The following is a 20,093-nucleotide window of genomic DNA, read 5'->3' as shown; positions in this document are numbered from 1 at the left end:
AAGGTCGGCTATCGCAATGTTCTCTCAGACCGTATTCGCTCGCGCGAAACACTATACCAAGATACAAATATGTGTATGACATACCAGTGAACACTGGCAACGACAATGTTCTCTGCTCATCATTACCTCGGTCATCAAATGAATAAGGGTAATACATCGGCGCCGACGTCATTCTGCACGGTCGAGTCGCCGTCTCGACGTCCTGCGGTGACTACCAAGTACACTATCCGGGAGAAGCAATCAGAACGAGTCAATAGTAGCCCGTTCTCCGACACTGTAACATCATCATTTGTGGGTACCTGGACACCCATTCCGCACGTACAAATGTCTTACAAGTTACTACTGGTCCGCATTCGCGCTCTCAACGCTGTTTCTCGCACAACAGACTCGTGGCACCTGAAGCTCACAGATCGCACTATCGCAGCCGCTACGGATAACAAACAGTCACCGTCATAGGTACATTTCATACCCTCTCGCCGCAGTCGACCTCAAAGCCATCCTGGTCACCGCCTCCCTGCTACAACGACTGCCGAGCCAAGCGGCAGCCCGCACGTTCATGATTGCCGCTGTACAGAATGGGACTAATGCGAAAGGCGGGCAACGACACGTCGCCGAATGTGGGATAATATTGGTAAATATATTATGAGCCACGTACCGATTACATGAGCATGCTAGCTTGGTGGACTTTGAGGGAATCTGGATCGCATTGGGCATCAATTAGTGCATTCAAGATGCGAAGCCGAGAGCTACTACTAACTGAGAGAGGACACAGAGCCTGGCAGGTTATCTCTGTGTGAGTACGGACCGTGTGTACCATTAAGTACCATAATCCTGGGCAGCGGAATTCAGGCTGTACATACCTTGGAGAGCGATTTCTCGAGCCCAACTTTAGCTCGTTTTCCGACACTGTAATATCATCAAGAACCAGTCACTCGTCAGCTACACTACACGCGCACGATGCTGTCCATTGCGCACCGGGAGGACCAACTCCAAATCACCGTGTTGCTCGCCGGCATCACCACACATGTCTTCGGCCGCCGACGTCGAGTGGTGACTTGTCCTCGGAGGTACACTAATTGGAGACTGCCCGGATCTGTCTGCAAATGGTCAGACACGCGATCGCGATTGCTGCTGCGGCCGTACAGGGCGGAACTTGGATGGGCGACGACAGCGCTTGACAGCGTTGCCAGATACGTCCTGAGATCATGATAAGATTGGTAAATACGTTATGAGCCACGTACCGATTACAAGAGTGCACTAAATTGGTGAACTTTGAGAGGCCCATCTGGATCGATTGGGCATCAATTCATGCATGCAAAGCTGAAATCCACTTTACCAAGCAAAGACACAGGCTGCACGGACGCGGCCCTGTATACGGGCTGAGGACATGGCATCCGTTAGGCTATCTCCATGTCTCCTGACAGGTAATACAGGCCTCGCATGCGTACCAGTAAGTTACAATAGTCGTTGACAGCGCCGGCAATATCTGACTTGGGGAACGGTTTCTCGAGCCTCATAGCTCGTTTTCCGACACTGTAATATCATCAACAACCTGTCATTCACGACAATGGACATTCACTGAACAAACTCACCAGTTCTGTTAGCAAGCCCGAGTCCTTACTAGTATTGCCGTGTCGAGACCTGATCTTTCTGATTGACGCAGGTCGGTGATAACCAGACTCTTCCTGCGCGTATCCAGACGCACGGGGCTATCCTCCCGGTCGCGCATGTGTCTGTGGCAGACAACTGAGTACATGTTGTAAAGACCAGTAGATGGAAGGAACGTAACTGGTGGCGCCTGAGCTCAACTTGGCGCTCAGGCGATCGGGCGATCATATCTATTACCATCTACGGCTTACCACCACGACGACGTAGACGGTATATTCTCTCCTCTTGTACATTCTGGGCTGTATGGCTTGCTTGTCTGTGATTGATCCCGGAGCATCAGTTGCATGTGCAAAATATATTTTGTTTCCAGCGTGGTGCGAATCTGGACAGTCTACCAGAGGTGAGTGACTTGACTTGAGACACGAAGACTCGGAGCTTCATAATGGGCACATGAGACCCAGACTGACCGCCGTGCTGGATGGCATTGAGCCGCTCACATCGTGCGACGCGAGGACACGGCATTGACAAATTTGGCCAAATTTGACAATGGCATGTCCTTACTCGGACAAGTGTGAGCGGCAGCGGGTAACTGCAGAGGCTGGATCCCGACATTGCCGGCGGCAGTGATTGAGTGTCCAGTTCCGTGAGCGGAGAATGCCCAGGCACCGGGTAACCTAAGATGGGAGAAGTTACTTGGAAGTTACTAAGGACATAACAACCACAGCTCGGATGACTCTTAATCAGTGTTAGCAACTGATGAACTCCACGGATCAGACATAAGTGTCCAATGACGTACACTGAATGTAGGTCTCGCAACGAGAGTATTCCAGGATCAGTCTGATTTGCCGAGGGAATCACCGAGACACTAAGTTGACATGTTCACATTGCAATTATTACATACACAGACACGGAACAGATACAGTCATACCATCAGTCGCCACAAAATTGTATGGGACATCAGTAAAGAATCACCCTCATATGTACATGTCATCATTGTTCTGTACCGCCAGCCACTCCCCGTCGTGAATCTATGACGACCGACCACCACCATTGGGATCAGGCCTAAGCACGCCCACCACCGTGGACATGTCCTCCCTGGTCTCATAGCAGGTATGTCGTCTCAATTCAGCCGCTCTTTCACAGACGTTGACAAGCCTGGTGTGCCCTTTCAGACTTCCGCACGCCGCCGGTCGCTGAGGACAAGACTCAGTCCGAGTCATCCCCAACCCGCGCGCTGGTCAATGAAGACGACGTGCTGCACCATCCCTGGTTGGAGCTACAGGAGACGGCGCGAACACGGTGATGTGGCCACGAACGATGTAGTGGGCACGGACGGCATCGATCATCCCTCGTCGCGTCGCGACCAGAGCTCAGCGCGAGCGCGCCCTCACGGCTACGGTGTCTCAGCCACACTTGCACGGCCGTGATGATCCTAACACTCGCTGCGAAGGTACCCCTCCGGATTTGATCATGAGGCTTAAGTCTCCCTCCGGCGGCGAAGGCCTGCTTACGCGCGCAGTTCCTCGCCACGCCAACCTCGGCATCTACAGGTGCGAGCAGGGCATGCAGCCTGGATAGCCTGGCCTCTACAAGGTGAGACGTGCGACAACATCTGTACGCAGCCGCACAGAGCTGACGAACCGAAGACAGAGTACCCTACCTTTCACAAGCCAGCCCACGTCTAGTCCGACCTCGTACCGATTGCACGCTACGAAGAGCACGGTCAGTTCTGGAGCACGCACGCGTCAGTCTGGTGCGGCGGTATCCATAACGCAGACGGCGCACTCTTGGGCGCACTCTAGGGCCTTCCGGTCAGCGGGACACACGCTCACGCGAGTGTATGTTCTCGCGAGTCCATGCCTACTGTCTGCCCATGCCTGACAAGCGGCGCCGGCTGGTGCGAACACCGAGATGGGTCTGGTGTTCGACAATGAGGTGAGTTGTACATCAGCAGCAACCGAGACTGACTTACCAATGGAGACCTGACTGGACACGTCGAATGATGGGTTTCGCGAAGCTCGCGGGCCGGTCATCGACTACGCAGAGGGCAGGTGGCGAGGTTGCGGGTTGGTGGTCGCAATGCACTCGCTGAGGCCGCGTTTGGCGACCTCAGTATTCCCGTCACCTCAGCCGCCGTCACCGCAGTCCAGCGGACGGATCGACGGACCGCATCTTGGTCGACCAGGCATGCAGCGCACATTGGCTAGGTGCGTGGGTGGTCGCGAAGGCACGCCGCCTACGGACGCCTGCGCCGGTTCAGCGAGAGCATGCGGGCATGCTGCGGCAGTCCGTAGCTGTCGAGCGTCAGCTGGTGTGGACGCCCTGTTTAGTGCGGGTGGCCCTGCGGTTCGACCTTAAGGTGAGTTGTATATCAGCAGCGCTCGAGATCCACTTACCGAGCAAAACTTGACAGGGTGTCTCGTCCCGGACATCGATGCTGCACACCGCGCAGAGGGCGGGCGGCGAGGGTTGATATGTCGCAATGCGCTCACCGACTCGGCCGCGTTTGGCAGCTTCAATGCTACCGCCGGTAGTCTCATTCCACGTGAGGGAGAGGCGGGGTGTCGGTGTTCGCAGAAGGTTTGCCGGCGCTGCGAGATAGCATTCGCGAGCCTACTTTCGCGAGAGAATCCATGACGGCGCGCTCTCATCCCGGTCAGCCCAATACGTACCTCAGCTGGCCGCATTGATGGGCGTCGAATCGGCCGCCGTGCTGGTGTCCGACGCGGACGCGGGGCTTCGAGTTGCGCAAGCACCGGGAGCGAAGTTGGAGATCGGCGCGTCGGACGAGTGCCCAGCGAGAGTGCGCGAACGGGACGTGTTCGTGTCGAGGACTGCGGGGCGTAGTCCGTGTAGCGTTGTCGTAGTGGTACGCAGCAGACCTGCGCGCCCGGGAGGCGTGCGCGTGAACGTCGGCGCCCTGCGAGACCGAGTGTGACAGGAGAGACCTCCTGTCTCCTCTACATACTACAACACTCCCAGTCTCACGAAATCCGTCCGGTCTTGTTGTCTCGCAGCCGCCGGGATCGACTCATCTTGCCGCCGACCCAGACACCTAACTAGCAGGAAAGAGAAGCGCATCTGATCCAGCCTCCGATTAGCGCAGACAGTACAGACTCCGACAGAGGACTCACCGTCGAGTGATAGTGTTTGCTCAAAGTCGACAGAAGTGAGGTAGTTGTCAACGTATGTGCCGAGGCCAGTCGTGACGTTCTTCACCTGCCGACCCTCGTTGGAGCCAATCACTCTCCACCATGTAATCTTGCCGTGCCATTCGTAGTCGGCGGAGGCCGCGCCTGCCCGGATGCAGACGTACCGCAGGGTGTCGATGCACTGTGCCAACTGCAGTGCAAGTGACTCTACGAGAGGTGAGAAGACGACTCCGCCTTGGAGGTCTGTGATGTCCACGCCGATGCAGACGATGTCGAGATCGCCTAGCGCGGCGGGCACGTACGCCTACCAGGGGTCTGAGTATCATCAGAGCGCGGGAGACATCCGATGCTTACCCTCATTTCGTCAAGCTCTGCCGCATGCTCTCCAGAGTTGGACAATTCAATGCGCAGGTAGCGCAGTCGATGTGACCGCTCGACCAATTGTTTCCAGACCTGGCTGTCGGGCTCGGGAGGCATCGCGACGCAGAGCATGACCGGGTCAAGATCCTTCACGACCGCACCTCCGTGTTCATGAAGGATGCCTGGCCGTTCCTCCGTCAACCGGAGGCACTTGACGGGCCCTTTGAAGCCGCCCAGCGACAAGGGCGTGCCCCCCATCCAGTCTAGATGTGGCCATCCGGCGCGGGTCAGAGCGGGTTCTGGTATGTCGGCGTTCGTCTGCACGTCCGTGACGTTGAACTGGAAATGAATGAGGTTCGGGAAGCTGTCGACGATCGCCTGGTGGGGTATCGAATGGGTCGGACAAGCCACCTCGAGCTCGAGCTCGCGGATCGACTTCCAGCGCACTGCCGCCTGGTCGTCGTCTGTGATATGCTCCGAGTGTTTGGGCGGGCACAAGAGCGTCGTGAGGACGACGTGACGGCGGGTGGGCAGCATCCCGGTAAGGCTGAGCTTGCGCAGGTCGCTGCACAGGCGGCGGACCGTGGACACGGCCAGGAGCCCGTACTTGCGCAGATTGAGTTCCTCCAGCGTCGTGAGCATGCGCACGGCCGCCGCGAGGATGCCGGATTCAAGCATGACCTCCGCGTCGTCGAAGGTGAGCGACTTGAGCGAGGGCGCGTGGGCCAGCACGCGCACGAGCCCCGGGATGGCGAGCGAAATGCGCTCCTCGTAGAAGGTGCCGAGGTGGATTTCCAGTCGGCGCAGCCATCGCAGGCGATCGGGGATGTCTGCGAGCATGTACCTGCAGAAAAGCGTCGCCCGCTCCGTCGAGCGTAGCCTGATGTCGGCGAGCGAGCGGCGCTTCGCGATGGAGCGCAGGCCGCGCGCTGTCATTGAGAGACGGAGAGCATCTGGAGATGCTAGGAACGATACGAGCTCCTCGAGGACGTCCTTGTTGAGGGATAATAGCTCGCCGGTGGATCGGGTTGGGGATGTCATTTTGATGTGCAGCACTTTGTGAGCACCGACGTACGTTTCGGTCATTGTGGTCGCGAATGGCTTCAGCACCGGTTCACCTTAGATGGGTATGTACATACAACAGTAGGACAGGGGAGCACCAAGAATCACGCCGCGGTTGCACTGACCTGAGAAACGAGTGAATACCTTCGCGATTGGCTCAGCCTCCCCAAAGATGTACTTACCGTCACGGTGGTGGCGTGGCGTTTACCTGTGGATATTTCCCTCCTGATGTCCGATGTTGATCACTAGGGTTTCCTGTTAGTTCTCGACAGTCATAAGGTTGCAGAGCGCAAGGCCTTGCACTTGCCAGTGGTCGGAGTGCAGAGCAGAGCCAAGTGCGTCCCATGCTCACTTCGGATAGCGTGTGCTCTCCACGTGTCACATATTTTCCTGATTGAGCCGAACCATGCCGAGAACAGTGAATTGAAAGGCGTGGATTGTCAGACCAATTGACAGGACTGGCTGAGAGCGACGGAACATTAGTATGACATGGATAATGTCACAAGACACTGAAAAGAGGACAGTCGGTGACCTGCGATGTCTCATGAACGGGATCGCAACTGTAACACGATCACGTGATCACATAGTATCCAGCGATTGCGGCATGAGGAGGAGGAGGAGGAGGAGGAGGAGTTCCATTTAGCCACGCAGCATGCGCATAACACGACGCGGTGCGCGACAGCGATCATCGGATACATGTCAGACAATCTGCCCTAGAGGTCCGCATTCCCACCATGTCGATGCAGTACACCAATTCGGTTAGCCGAACTGGCGCCCCAGCGCACAATTATAATACTACGACTCATCAACCAGGCTCCTCCCCATCCGCCAGGGGGGGGGGGGCAAGAGGGAAGCATCGAGAGTGTGGCTGTAATACAATGTTTTGTACCCCGATGCCCCGACCGCCACACCTGAGCCACATCCCACTAAAGGTTTTCATCCTCGCCCGATCCTCACTTGAATCTCCGGATACATACTACACAGGACTTAGAATCGACAAGAATCACAATGGTATTTCGCTCTCGACTGGTCCCTCTATCCCCCCTGCCGGATGGGGAGGAGCCTGACTGTGAGAGCAGAAAGTACGAAACAGACAAAAACATTACATTAGATTGAATGTCTGTACATGTCTGTGTTCAATTTCGACCGTAATTTCGCCTGTATGATACCATCCCATGTCACCATGTCAAAGACGTTGTGCGTGTCAAGCGTCGCACACGGGAAGATCCGCTGCAGAGCCATGCCTACCACCTTGCCCTCACTACACAAGACCTCTCCGCCATCAACCGTGAGCCATCGAACAGACCGATTCGCCTCATGTGGTGCCGACCATTCCTCGCAGCTCAAGTCGTCCAGGTCAGCGCGGAATGGTAGGTGCACCTCGCACAGCCTGCGGCAGTGTCGACCGAGCGAGACCAAGCTGCGGAAGGTGGGGCACGTCGTCGGTAGGACGCCGCGGCCCTGCAGGCTGTCGTGGTACAAGCGGAGTTCGAGCGCCTCGAGGTCGGGCCACGCGCGCGCGAGGGCGTCCATGTTCGCGTCGGAGAGCTCGAAGCGGACGTTCGCGCTGACCTCGAATCGCGTCATGCATCGTAGTCGGAGCAGCGGCTGTATCGCGGCGAAGGTGAACCACCCGTCGGACGACGACCGAGTGAGGTCTGGAGGGGCGCGGAGAGCCACGGCGGCGGTACTCCGCTCGCAGCGCAGCGCACGGCAGAGAGCGTCGACGGCGGGGCTGGACAGAGGCGACTCTGCGAACGCACGGTTATTGGGGCACTCGAACTCGCAGGCGAGGTGCAGTTCCGTCGCGCGCTCGCCCTCCGGGAAGATGCCCATCAGGCGATCCAAGCAGAGCGCACTGGGGTTTCCGCTCAGGTAGAGTTCCACGGAGCCCCCGACACTCGTTCTGTGGTAGTCCACGACAGGGATGTCGCAGTCCTCCTGTTCGATGAAGACGCGGACATCGGAGACGCGGGACTTGTGCAATACGTGTAGGAAGGGGATCGCCTCGACGACATTCGCTAGCAGCGCAACCCGCAGCGTCCGCAGCATCGGAAGCCCGATAAGCAACGCAGGGTCCGGGACGAGCGGGATCCAGTCGAGTTCCAGCGTATTCAGGAAGGGCTGTTTGGTTAACGACTGGAGGTAGTTGTCGACGTAGCTCGACGCCCTGGCTCGACACCAGTGTCGCGAGTTGCCGACGAATGAAAGACATACGTCGGTGAGCGCGTTTGTGAGCAGTCCGAAGGGACGTTGGTACTTGGAGGAAGACGTGACGTCAATACGGACTGAACGGAGTCTCGGGAGGGTGAAAAACTGTTTGGTGCGTGCTGAGCGCGTGTCAGTCTTGATGCTTCGTTCATCACAATGACCTCCCGGTACTCACCCCCTGCTCGCCTGGCAGCATCGCGGTAGTGAGACACATCGCCGCCGGAGTGTATGCCTTTGACACGGTTAGCATAAGCTCGATAACGCGTGCATGTCTGGAAAGCGTCGTCTTCCACGTCCTGTGGATGTATTCAGAGTCATATTGTGCACACCTGGGCAGATCACGTACTGAGATGTTGTAGCACTTCATCAATCGCCGAAGAGGCTCCGGCGAGTCAAGGACACGCCACAACAAATCGAGCGCGACGCTCGAGAATGTCTTGCAGCTTAGCACGACTGCAAGCAGGAACATGTGTCGAGGCGTTGGACGTGTATGCGTTTCAGTGTTGTACGCGCACGAGGTTGAACAATGGGACAGCTCGTCTCCGCAAGCGTGCCATGTACATACACGTTGGGAAGTGGCGTCTCGGATGCACTGCTGTGAGGCGTAGATGAGGACCTCGCGGAGGATCTCGGAGATACAGAGGGCACGATGCATGGTATCAGTGTCTCTGCTGTAAAAGCGAGTAGAAACGGAGGAGGGAGGTATTGGCATACATTCAGCATAGTGATCCCTTTATATCGGGCATGCCACTCGGTGTGCCACTCGGCCTCGAACATTGTCAAAGCGTCCTTTGTCCTTCTGTGGCCATCGTCGAAGTGGTTCCTGAGTGGCCACCAATCCCAGTGCTCGCTTTGTGTTCCCAGAGGGGACTTGGGACATGACAAAGCGAGGTGTCACGCAGGACGAGAATTCCCCAGGCCACGCGCTGCACCAGAGCATCTCTACGTCAGGCTCGCGGGATAGTAGACTGAGTACGAATCACTCACCACTCATAGCAACCCCATTCCCTTCAGCTACATCTCTACCAACTTACACCCTCGCTATCAAACACACACAACCGTGTTTACTCAAGGTCACCGTAGCTCTACCGGCGACAGCCGGTGAGGTTACACTTCACGGCCGTAGTCGCCGCGCTAGCACCAACATTTGCCATAGTATTTCGAGTGATAGGACATCGACAATGTTGTAGGCAAGAAAAAGTCGGTGAACGAGCACATTTCTGACGGGAAGAAGTGACACTGAGTACGGTGCGCCATCAAACGCGTCGCGATCACGTGCAGGGAACAGGTTCATCCTCGCCCGATCCTCACTTGAATATTCTCCGGATACATACTGCACAGGACTTAGAAACGACAAGAAGCACAGCGGTATTTCGCTCTCGAAAGGTCCCTCTATCCCCTGCCGGATGAGGAGGAGCCTGATGTACCGACCCGTTACAGCCGTTCCCAGTCCAGAATTTTGAATGTTCAGATCGATTGGACGCATCCGAGTCATCATAGAAGTTGTATTGTGGTACAGACGTAGACATTGTTTCCTCTGTTACTATTTGATTCATGACCTCAGAAGTAGTTACCGTAGTCGTCACAGTCCTGCTCGAGCGTGTCGCGGCGCTTGTTACGCGGACGCTGCTCTTTGCGCAGGAATCGCCGCAAAGACTGGCTCTCAGGCTTTCGGATTTCGAGTTCGAGCTCGTCGTCATCTGTGAAACGGCCATGCATTGTCAGCCCCGTCGTCGTCCAGGTCACGCAGAGTGTTACGACTGACCTATATCAGCGAACCGACGAGGCCTATGAGCTTCGTCCTCGCGCCTCGACTGAGGGCCTTTGCGGGTCCTTTGACCGACTGCGGGCGTTTCGTGGACGTCGCGTTTGTGTTTGTGTTCTGAATAGTAGTAATCCAGGACAGATCCTTCGTCGTTGTCTCGTCCCTCCTCATAACTATTCACGAACGTGCGCGAGGAGTTGTCGGACGACTCATCGCCGCACGCTTGAACGCGTTCGTACGGCTGATGCGGTGAGATCGCATATTTGCGCCTCCGCACCTCCGCAGCGCGCATGGACTTGATGTCCGGTTCGTGCGAGACGAAACGCCGCGTTCCAGGGGGTGCGATGTCCAGCAGGCCCTTCGACACCCTCTCCCACCGTTCGAGCAGCCACATCATCAGCGTGCGCCCCGCCGCGTAGCTCGTCCCGCCGAGCAGGATGTACCCGAACTTCTCGCCGAGGTATTCCGCATTCATGCCGTTCTCAGGGTGGTCCATCACGCACTTGAAGAAGTCGAAGAGGTACACGAGCAGCGACAGGTGCTCGACCGAGAGGAGCCGCAGCGTGTACCGCGCGATCTCGACGAGCGGCGCGTCGAATTCCTCGCGGACGGCGCGGCGTTCCTCGGGGGTAAGGTTCGGATCCTCGATGATTTTGTGCTCCATCTCCGGAACTTCGCCCCGGATCGTCCGCCGCCGCCGCTTGATGACGGGCGGGAAGCGGATGTCCCATTCGCGCTGGAGCACGGGGTTGACGCACCAGCACCAGAGCCCGTAGTTGATGTCGCGCGGGACAATGGGATCGGGCAAGCGCTCCAAGAAGTGCTCGAGCAGCCCGCAGACGTCCTTGGTGGCATACTTCGCGAGCGGCCCGATACGCACACCTGGCGGCCGCTTGTAGCCGCGGTCAAAGATGCGGCGCATCCTGTCAACGTTGTGCTTGACGGGTGTTTCGAGGAAGAGTTTACGGTGGTAGATGCCTGAGGGGAATGTGAGACTGACGCAGACTGTCAGATACCGCGACGAGCTGACCTGTTCGGTAGAGCTCCTCAACACACTCGTACACAATAGAAGGGAGGTCGTGCTGATAGCCCTTCATGACAATCGTGGTCGCCGATATCTGCATCGCTTCGACCACAAGCCTGTTGGTGATCTCTAAAAAATGAAAGACTGCGGTCAAAATGACAGCTCTAAAATTACATAACGAAAGCTTACTGGGATGCCGTTCACCAGGCTTCGGGTCCTCGGTCACGGCAGGGACGTCCTGGTGCTTCAGATACTGTTCTCGAGCCTCGCGCTCGGATTTCTTCTGATCGTGGAATACATCCAGGTCGACGTAATCCGCCAGGCGTTCACGACGATCATGAAGCAGCTGGGTGAGGTCGGGCAGCACATCCTTCCAGTAGGCAATTTGGAAAGGCAGCCGCGGCACGCTCTGCACACCACCCTTCTTTGCAGGTGCACCACTGAGATTGGACTTCATCGTCGAGGGTCTCTCTGACTGCGACGATAGGGAGGATTTGCGCGTGGAAACGGAGGTAGCGCGCCTGTGCGGGCTGCGAGTGTACTCCCCGTCGGCATCGGAGGGAGGCCGCTGTCGCGGAGTCCCATTGCGATGAGGTGGAGCAGTATCGTGGTGCGTAGTGTCGATAGAAGCAGGGGTGAAAGCGTCGGGGAGCAGTGACGGCTTCTTAAGGATGCCTCGAACCGGCGAGGCAGTCCGGTGTTGAGAGCGCGGTGCAGGGTCTTTGAGGATCCCCCGCAGTGCTGCAACCTGTGCAGCGCCCGCGGGGTCTAGTGAAGAAGAGCGTGGCTTTCCAGAAGCATCTTGCGCCATGCCTGCACGGTCGGTGGAGAGAGATTGCGAGCGAGGTGAAGTACGCATGGTGCAGCTTTGATGTGAGTAGGCGACGTCCTGTATGCGGATGAGCTTGCGAAAACCATGGCCATACCGACCGCTTTATATACACTTTGGACCCTCGGAAACGGGTATGCGGATGCGCGACATCCGCATACCTAAATCCGCGACAGAGCAGCCTGGGCCCGCGCCTCGCCTGTTCAGCCCGATTGGGCGGTCAGGATCAAAACGGTATTGTAAGCGCCCTACATGCTCAGCCTACCACTGGAATCCACAGGGGCCTCCGCGCGGGTTCCAGCTTCCCAATGGCGGGTTCCGCAGAAATTGCACAGCGGCGGGATCCACCAAATTCCGCCTTCGCCGATCCCGCTGTGTGAACAGCATTTCAACTTCCAGAGTTCAGTTCTTACCATTTCGGGCTATTTTGTGGCTTGTGGCGGCATTGGCACGTTCTCGTCTACTGTCGATCAGAAGACATGTAGCGCCTATGTCTCTTTTGCATCTGCTCGTTTCCAACATCGCTCCAAAGATCTAGTTGAAGGTAGTCATGACAATTCAAATGTTCAAGTGGGACGCTCACAAACACGAACACGCTCTTCATAGAGAGACGCTCTACGTTCAAGCACGTCGACAGGCCCTACAATAGTTCGCGGCCGAACGTTGTCTGTCACTGCAATTGTGACACCAAATGCGAGGGCACGCTGTGATGTCATGGCATCCCGTATAGGGCAATGAGTACTCATAAGGCAAGGAACGTTCGTCCTGTTGCAGGCGATCGGTGAGTGCACGTCCGAATGTGGGCACCTGTTTACAAAAAAGGAAGGTGTCGACGTTCAGGATGACTGAGAAGCTCACCTCCTGTCATGCTGCAATGCTTCTCCGTCCTGTGATCACCCTACATAAAGGCACGGCCTCGCCAGGACATCCGTTTCGCTCCTTGCCCTCGTACCCCGTCCATGATGGCCAGCGCAATCAAAACCGCCGCCCAGTCAGTCCTGGCTGCGGCGACCGATAACGCCAAGATCGCAGACTTGCAGAGAGACATACAAGACCCATCGAAGAGGCCGACCAAAAGCCTAACGACAGACCATGGTGTCTTCGTGTCGGACACTGATAACTGGTGAGTGATTATATGCATACAACCCCGGGCAGGACAAAAATGCGTACCCAATATCGCACATCCATTGGCGTACTGTCGCCATGATCTATCTGTGAGAGCATACCAGGCGCGTACCTCACCGCGGGTAACTGTTGCCCGTAGAAATGGCGCATATATGCTACCTCCGGATCCTGGGCGTGTAGAGCCGACACTCACAAATGTCACAGGCTGAAGGCGCAAACCAAGGCCCATGTCGGACCCTCCCTGCTGGAGGATCAGGTACGCTCAATAGTCGCCCCGCAGGCTGCGGCCTTTAATTGACCAATTGCTTGGTAGATCGGTCGCGAGAAGATCCACCGCTTCGACCATGAGCGCATTCCAGAGGTAGACTGTATGCGTCTGAACTTCTTGAAGTCGGCTGACCCACGCATATAGCGAGTCGTTCATGCCCGAGGCGCTGCCGCTCATGGATACTTCAAGGTCTTCGACAACAGTGCATCAAAGTATACCTACGCACCTGTGCTCTCGGACCCATCGCGTACGACGCCGGTCTTCTTGCGCTTTAGTACTGTCCAAGGCTCTCGCGGTAGTGCGGTACGCATATACTCGGCGCGAGGGGTCCCTTGCTGATCGGCGATGAATGTTAGGACACAGTTCGGGACGTCAGAGGGTTCGCTGTCAAGTTCTACACGCAGGAGGGTAACTGGGACATCGTCGGAAACGACATACCCGTGTTCTTTATCCAGGACGCCATCAAGTTCCCGGACTTCGTGCATGCGGTCAAGCCTGAACCCCACAACGAGGTGCCCCAAGGCCAGAGCGCGCACAACAACTTCTGGGATTATGTTGGACTCCAGCCCGAAGGTATGTGTGCATTACACGCTGTGAGCTCGTGAGACTTGTCTGAAATGCTACCAAGCCACGCATATGGTCATGTGGGCTATGTCCGACAGAGGGATTCCGCGCTCTTACCGCATGATACAGGGCTTCGGAGTGAACACGTATACCCTGGTGAACGCGGAAGGCAAGCGACACTTCGTGAAGTTCCATTTCATGCCCGAGCTAGGCGTATGCAGCCTGATGTGGGACGAAGCGCTCAAGCTATGCGGGCAAGACCCTGGTACGCCTCTAGAAGCTTGTCAGAGTCAGACCATTGACTGAGTGGAACGGCGTGTCAGACTTCCATCGCAAGGATCTCAACGAAGCTATCGATACTGGCGCGTACCCGAAGTGGACGTTCGGAATCCAAGTCATCCCCGAGTCCGCAGAGAACGACTTCGACTTCGACATTCTGGACGCCACCAAGATCTGGCCCGAGGAGCTGGTGCCCATGCAGGTCATAGGCGAGCTTGTGCTGAACCGTGTCGTCGACGAGTACTTCACCGAAACGGAGCAGGTCGCTTTCTGCACCTCGCACGTCGTCCCTGGGATCGGCCTCAGCGATGACCCCCTGTTGCAAGGAAGGAACTTCTCGTACTTCGACACGCAGATAACGAGGCTCGGAATCAACTGGCAGGAGCTACCAATCAACCGCCCCGTTTGCCCGGTCTTGAACCACCAGCGCGACGGAGCTTTGCGGCACAGGATCACCAAGGGCAGTATCAACTACTGGCCGAACCGAGCGGCTATTGGAGGGCCCGTGCCAACACAAGAAGGCGGCTACTATGAGTGAGCACATCGAAATGCAGGTACACTGAACCCAAACCGATGTACGTTACAGCTACCCGCAGAAGGTCGAAGGCGTCAAGCAGCGCTACCGCGGCGAGAAATTCAACGAGCACTACAACCAGGCTCAGCTCTTCTATAACTCGCTGACCGAATATGAGAAAGCGCACCTGGTGTCCGCCATTTCCTTCGAGCTCAGTCACTGTGACGATCCCGTCGTGTACGAGACCTACACGAAGGTAATGAACAACGTCGACTTCGAGCTGACGAAGCAAGTCGCGGAGAAGGTCGGAGGAGTCATGCCGAGCGAGCCTGCCCGCCCGAACCACGGGAAGAAGAGCGCTACTCTGTCGCAGCTGTACTACAAGCCAAAGGAGCCCACGATCAAGAGTCGCCGCATCGCGATCCTGCTCGGAGACGGGTACGACCTCGCGGAGGTTGAGGGACTTCGTGCAGCGATCAAGGCTGGCTCAGCGACGAGCTGGGTGATAGGGCCGAGGAGGGGCAGGGTGTATCCGAAGGGCGAGAAGGGGGGCGACGTCGGCGTGTGGGCTGACCATCACTTTGAGGGACAGCGGAGCACGATGTTCGACGCCGTCATCGTGCCCAGCGGAGACCATGCCGCGACGCTGGCAAAGATGGGACGCGCCGTGCACTGGGTCCGGGAGGCATTCGGGCACTGCAAGGCTATCGGCGCGTTGGGCGAAGGTGAGCACAAGCTGACATGCGTTGATTTGCGCTCACCGTCGCTCGTCATCAGGTGTCAAGTTCGTGCACGACGCGCTGCACGTTCCGCACTTGAGGTTCGCCCATGACCTGCATAGCAACGACGTCGTGGTGGCCTACGGTGTCGTCACGGCTGGGAGGTACGACGCGGGGTCCGCCGCCGCTGACGTGCTGAAGATCGAGCAAAACGCGAAGGGCTTCATCTCGAGCTTCGCACTGGAGGTGAGCAAGCATAGGTGCTATGAGCGGGAGCTGGACGGCCTGGTCGAGATGGTTGCGTACTGAGCGATAGCGCGGACTCGCTCCAGTCGCACGCGAGGGGGCAGACCATCAATCTCGTTTTGTTCAGGGATGTGAGCGAGAAGCTGGACGTTGAAAAGGGCCAGGAGGTCGACGTCGAAGTCATGGTCGCCGGTCCAAGCCGTCGTCGGGGAGGAACTGTAAGATGAGTAGCAGAAGATGAGATGATTAAAGCCCAACTGTAGCATCGAGCTCATTTGTATCAATAGCAGAGCAGACGAATGGATATGTTGCAAGAGATGTCATGGGTTTGATTCACTGCAATATTGGACGACAACGAGACTCGCTGCGGCCTGCCAGAAACTGAGAAAGATTCGGAACGAGCGCCGAGTGGGTCGTCAGCGCTTCAGCATGAGTGCCGTACAAGGAAAGTACAGACTTCATAAAGGCGCTCAGGCCAGCGGGGCCTGCAGCATGCATTCAAGTAAGTACTGCACTCTCGGCATCGACTGAAAGGTTAACTCAATGCTACAGTCTACTCAGAGCTGAAACATGTCCAAGGCATATGCTATGCACAACGTTCTGTTCATTCATGCGCATGCGCTTGAACCTCGTGCATCCACATCCTGGACCGGAGTCGATCGCAGGTACGTAGGTACTGATGTATTACCACAGGACTTTGACACGGATTGCAACGGAACAAACATCGGGCACCCGTGTCCAGAACCATAACGCACCTTGAGTCTTGGGTGAGCACTTGACTCTGCGTGACGAGCGCTGAAGATACGACGGAGCAGCAGGTCCATTCGGTTAGGTTTGCCAGAAGTGCCTCAGAAGGTCGAACGCTCCGTAGAGCGGGAGCCCGAGTGATGTAGAGCTTCCATCTTACGTTCGCGCCTTTGGTGCTCGAGATAAGGATGTCGCTTGCAGTACTGGAGAGCGCTGACGCGGCGCAAGTCGTCCTCGATCGCAAGTTAACCCCCAGCTGCGAAGGTCCCCGTCCGAGTCAACGCACAATTCAAGCAACTAGTACTCGTCCAAGATGCATGGTCAGAAGCGGTCAAGTTTAGCCTCAAGCCTTGCTCCGACAAAGGTCGAGAGCGACATTGTGGAGATCCCGGCAGACCGCACGTTGAGCCTGGGCGACGCGGAAGACAAGGCGCTCGGGCCGCCGACTCTCACAGCTGAAGAGGAGAGGATATTGTGGCGGAAAGTCGACCTGCGCATCGTGCCCATTCTGACGGTGATGTACTTGTGTTCATATCTGGACCGAGCGAATATCGGTAAGAATATCCCCTCATCATTTGCATTCCGAGAAGCAAGTACTCAGGCTTGTACCAGGAAACGCGAAGCTTCAAGGGCTGGTCACACAGCTCGGCCTCACAGGGAACAAATACAACATAGCTCTGGTCAGTGAAGTGAAAGATACATCACGGCTTCAGATGCTGATGTGCCTTCGCTGCAAGACAATGTACTATATTGTATGTCCTCGCTTTCCGTCCTTGACAGCTCTTTGTTGACGATCAACGTTTCAAGCCATATTGCCTCCTCGAATGTCCAGCGAAGTAGGCGGTCCCATACTTACTCCGTCGTGTTGCTGACTGTCGGGAAGTCTCGTCCTGAAGAAGTTTAGGCCATCCAGGTAACGGTCATGCTTGACACCATTCTGTCCAAGTTTCCCGGTGCTCACGGACCCATTTCAGATGGCTTCCAGGGATAACTGTGAGAAATGTTCAGAGTAGCGGTGCAGCCCTACTGACCCTTCCTCCAGGTGGTGTGGGGCATCGTGATGTGAGCGAATCCCACTACATGACACGTCCGCTCGGATGTGCTGACTATGTCCCATCCCTGAGGACATTGATGGGTATAGTGAAGACGTGTGTACCCTCAATCTCCGTCCGTCAGCGACGAGATCTGACTGTGCCCCGCGCCTCAGCTACCCGCAGCTTGTCGGCGTTCGGATTTGTCTTGGAATCGCAGAGGCTGGTCTCTTCCCCGGCGTGGTCTACTAGTGCGTTCACACCAAGTGCGGGGATCGGCTGTCCGTCGTTGACTTCGTGTGCTTACAACAGCATGACAATATGGTATCCTCGCCATATGCTTCAGTTTCGCATCGGACTGTTCTATGGAGGAGCATCGGCCGCTGGTGCGTATAGCTCTCTCTGAGCTGCGGAGGAGGATCTGATAACTGCCGCCAACAGGTGCCTTCTCGGGCGTCCTCGCGTATGGTATCTCGTTCATGTCGGGAACTGGGGGTCTGTTAGGATGGTCGTGGATCTTCGTACGTACGACGTCGGTTGATCACGAAGCGCTCATCTAGACCGTACGTTCTTCAGATCATAGAAGGCTTGTTGACTATGGTCGTCTCTATCATCTCGTTCTTTGGTCAGTATAGGGGGATAACATCAATTCGGGACGCAACTGATCCTTCCCTGCCTAGTTATTGTCGATTTCCCGGATACAGCAACGTTCTTGACACAGAAGGAGCGCGCGTATCTCACTTGGAGAAAGAGTGAGTGACAAGTGAGCAGCCGTGGGGCGCGATGCTAATAATTGTCATTTCACAGAGTATGACAATTCTTCTGTCGGAGAGGAGGAGCACTTCGAGATGCGCCACCTGAAGTCCGCGTTGTGTGACTGGCAGGTAACAACGGCCGATTTGTTCCTCGCATATAGTTGATTGACGGGCGGCGTTATAGGTGTGGTTACAGATGCTGATGTTCATGACCATTGTTGCGCCTAGTACGTCGCTCACAGCCTGACAAATTTGCCATCTCTGACGATGGTGCTGAGTAGTGCTCGGAATTTCGCTGTTTCTCCCGTGAGTTTGCAGTTACACGACAGACGCATTCATGCTAACATCCTTGCACCAGCTCGATTATCAATGGGTATGACCCACGCTCCTGAACAGGTCTTCACGTTCAAACAATCCCATGTTACTAGCTTCGGGTACGGCACCGCCATCAGTCAGCTACTGACCGTCCCTGCGTACATTGTCGCGAGTACGTATGCGTCCGGCATCCATCCACGCTTGCCAAACTCATCCTCTCAAAGCAATCGTGCTGATCATCGTGGCGATCTGGTCCGACCATGTCAAACTTCGCTCGCCCTTCATACTTGGCGGACTCCTGATGTGTCTCGTTGGATTCGCGATCAACATCTCCAACGCGAGCATCGGAGCAAGGTACTTTGGGACCTACCTTTGTGCGGCAGGGTCGTACGCCACACTTCCCGGTGTCATCTCATGGTACGTCGTAGCTATGTCCATATTTTTACCATGACGTTCGATCATACGAAACTTCCTCAGGCTGGGGAACAACCTGGCTGGTCAGTACAAGCGTGGTGTCGGCATGGCCGTCCAAATCGGCATAGGCAACCTCGCCAGCTTGATCGTGAGCAACATCTACCTGTCCAAGGACGCGCCGCGGTATATCATGGGCCGTGCGTAACTTCTTCGTCTTTTCGGGCGAGCGTAAATAGCTCATTCCCCTCGCGACGCTCAGATGCACTGGAACTGATGTTCATCGGTATCGGCCTCGTGAACCTCCCGATTCTCGTCGGCTTGTACAGGTGGGAGAACGCAAAGCGAGACGAGATGCAGCGGGCCATGGCGGAGAAGGGTATTGAGTACTCGGACGAAGAACTGCGGAGGTTGGGCGACCGCGCTCCGGACTTCCGCTACACCCTGTAATTGGTGACTGTAAAAATTGCTGCGCGTGTCCGTCGAGTAGTTGATCCTTCGAGAAATCGCTCGCAATGGTCGAGTGCGATCAATGCGTTGCTGAAAACCAATCTCGTTTACTGGCAGGTACGAGAATAGGTACATGAGTGTGAGGATCGGCAACAGCCTCGCAACAATCTTCCGCCAGTGTGTCTTCTGCTACTGTAAAGTAAGGTCTGGCGGCGAAGGTATTCCTACTACGCCTTCGTTCTTGCACTCGGGCTGCAAAGTGTCTATTCTGAGGATGCTGGTAGTAGGACTCGGTGACTTCGACATTTGCAATATTGATGGTGGACGAAGTGGCTCTTGTCAAGATTCGAGGAAAGTGGCTCAGTAGTAGAGTCAGTACGTGGTCGCAGATGGCGGCGTGGCTAGACGACCTTCTTATCGTGAGGTTTAATAAATCCGAAGACGCATCGTTGACATCGAAGAACCACTACAACATAACCTAAATAGCGTTCATGACCCTGTAATAGACATGTGAGCACCCAGGGGGGCTGCAGAGTTTAAAACCTCACCGCCGGCACCAGTAACTTGTACTTACATGAGACCGAGTCCACAACCGCTGAACAGTCAATGTCCTACTTAACACCGGTCTTATCATGCGAACCAAACGGGGCGTGCATCT

The 20,093-nt window shown here is 56.1% G+C and overlaps 7 protein-coding genes across 7 annotated transcripts; 2 read left to right on the top strand and 5 right to left on the bottom strand.

Annotated features, from left to right (window-relative positions):
- Positions 1-229: 229 nt before the first annotated feature.
- Positions 230-1,901, bottom strand: C8Q71DRAFT_849263 (uncharacterized protein; the record flags this gene model as incomplete). Its single annotated transcript, XM_047926697.1, has 7 exons — positions 230-756; positions 861-906; positions 976-1,197; positions 1,242-1,285; positions 1,449-1,533; positions 1,706-1,746; positions 1,860-1,901. The coding sequence occupies 7 exons, from the start codon at positions 1,899-1,901 to the stop codon at positions 727-729; spliced, it is 510 nt and encodes a 169-aa protein (XP_047777516.1). The 3' UTR covers positions 230-726.
- A 2,760-nt stretch (positions 1,902-4,661) lies between these two features.
- C8Q71DRAFT_768360 (uncharacterized protein) lies at positions 4,662-6,500 on the bottom strand (the record flags this gene model as incomplete). The annotated part of the gene is made up of 5 exons (XM_047924245.1): positions 6,365-6,500; positions 6,260-6,307; positions 5,115-6,175; positions 4,743-5,064; positions 4,662-4,689 (listed from the first exon to the last, which is right to left on the bottom strand). The coding sequence occupies exons 3-5, from the start codon at positions 6,159-6,161 to the stop codon at positions 4,664-4,666; spliced, it is 1,395 nt and encodes a 464-aa protein (XP_047777515.1). The 5' UTR covers positions 6,162-6,175; positions 6,260-6,307; positions 6,365-6,500.
- Positions 6,501-7,177: 677 nt separating this feature from the next.
- C8Q71DRAFT_137953 (uncharacterized protein) lies at positions 7,178-9,261 on the bottom strand. The gene is made up of 3 exons (XM_047916523.1): positions 8,740-9,261; positions 8,569-8,689; positions 7,178-8,512 (listed from the first exon to the last, which is right to left on the bottom strand). The coding sequence occupies exons 1-3, from the start codon at positions 9,103-9,105 to the stop codon at positions 7,290-7,292; spliced, it is 1,710 nt and encodes a 569-aa protein (XP_047777514.1). The 5' UTR covers positions 9,106-9,261; the 3' UTR covers positions 7,178-7,289.
- A 604-nt stretch (positions 9,262-9,865) lies between these two features.
- Positions 9,866-11,595, bottom strand: C8Q71DRAFT_137926 (Rho GTPase activation protein). Its single transcript, XM_047916522.1, has 4 exons — positions 11,372-11,595; positions 11,189-11,309; positions 10,159-11,136; positions 9,866-10,093 (listed from the first exon to the last, which is right to left on the bottom strand). The coding sequence occupies exons 2-4, from the start codon at positions 11,280-11,282 to the stop codon at positions 9,954-9,956; spliced, it is 1,212 nt and encodes a 403-aa protein (XP_047777513.1). The 5' UTR covers positions 11,283-11,309; positions 11,372-11,595; the 3' UTR covers positions 9,866-9,953.
- Positions 11,596-12,715, bottom strand: C8Q71DRAFT_137925 (uncharacterized protein). The gene is made up of 3 exons (XM_047916521.1): positions 12,595-12,715; positions 12,425-12,545; positions 11,596-12,071 (listed from the first exon to the last, which is right to left on the bottom strand). Exons 1-3 carry the CDS (start codon positions 12,613-12,615, stop codon positions 11,848-11,850), a joined length of 366 nt encoding a protein of 121 aa, XP_047777512.1. The 5' UTR covers positions 12,616-12,715; the 3' UTR covers positions 11,596-11,847.
- Positions 12,716-12,973: 258 nt separating this feature from the next.
- C8Q71DRAFT_872270 (catalase) lies at positions 12,974-16,102 on the top strand (the record flags this gene model as incomplete). Its single annotated transcript, XM_047928346.1, has 9 exons — positions 12,974-13,134; positions 13,341-13,392; positions 13,450-13,497; positions 13,549-13,707; positions 13,761-13,977; positions 14,033-14,233; positions 14,292-14,781; positions 14,834-15,486; positions 15,539-16,102. 9 exons carry the CDS (start codon positions 12,974-12,976, stop codon positions 15,787-15,789), a joined length of 2,232 nt encoding a protein of 743 aa, XP_047777511.1. The 3' UTR covers positions 15,790-16,102.
- Positions 16,103-16,786: 684 nt separating this feature from the next.
- On the top strand, positions 16,787-19,435 carry C8Q71DRAFT_859355 (MFS general substrate transporter; the record flags this gene model as incomplete). Its single annotated transcript, XM_047927619.1, has 21 exons — positions 16,787-17,027; positions 17,086-17,153; positions 17,211-17,225; positions 17,281-17,309; positions 17,357-17,386; positions 17,448-17,466; positions 17,516-17,535; positions 17,598-17,621; positions 17,681-17,755; positions 17,817-17,890; positions 17,946-18,025; positions 18,081-18,129; positions 18,185-18,256; positions 18,312-18,388; positions 18,444-18,486; positions 18,541-18,565; positions 18,618-18,632; positions 18,688-18,746; positions 18,799-18,991; positions 19,052-19,185; positions 19,248-19,435. 21 exons carry the CDS (start codon positions 16,787-16,789, stop codon positions 19,433-19,435), a joined length of 1,530 nt encoding a protein of 509 aa, XP_047777510.1.
- Between the last annotated feature and the right edge of the window lie 658 nt (positions 19,436-20,093).

Source organism: Rhodofomes roseus (assembly GCF_022264815.1).
Source record: "Rhodofomes roseus strain CIRM-BRFM 1785 chromosome Unknown C8Q71scaffold_14, whole genome shotgun sequence".
Classification (NCBI taxonomy): domain Eukaryota; kingdom Fungi; phylum Basidiomycota; class Agaricomycetes; order Polyporales; family Fomitopsidaceae; genus Rhodofomes; species Rhodofomes roseus.
This window is presented reverse-complemented; position numbering and strand designations above follow the sequence as displayed.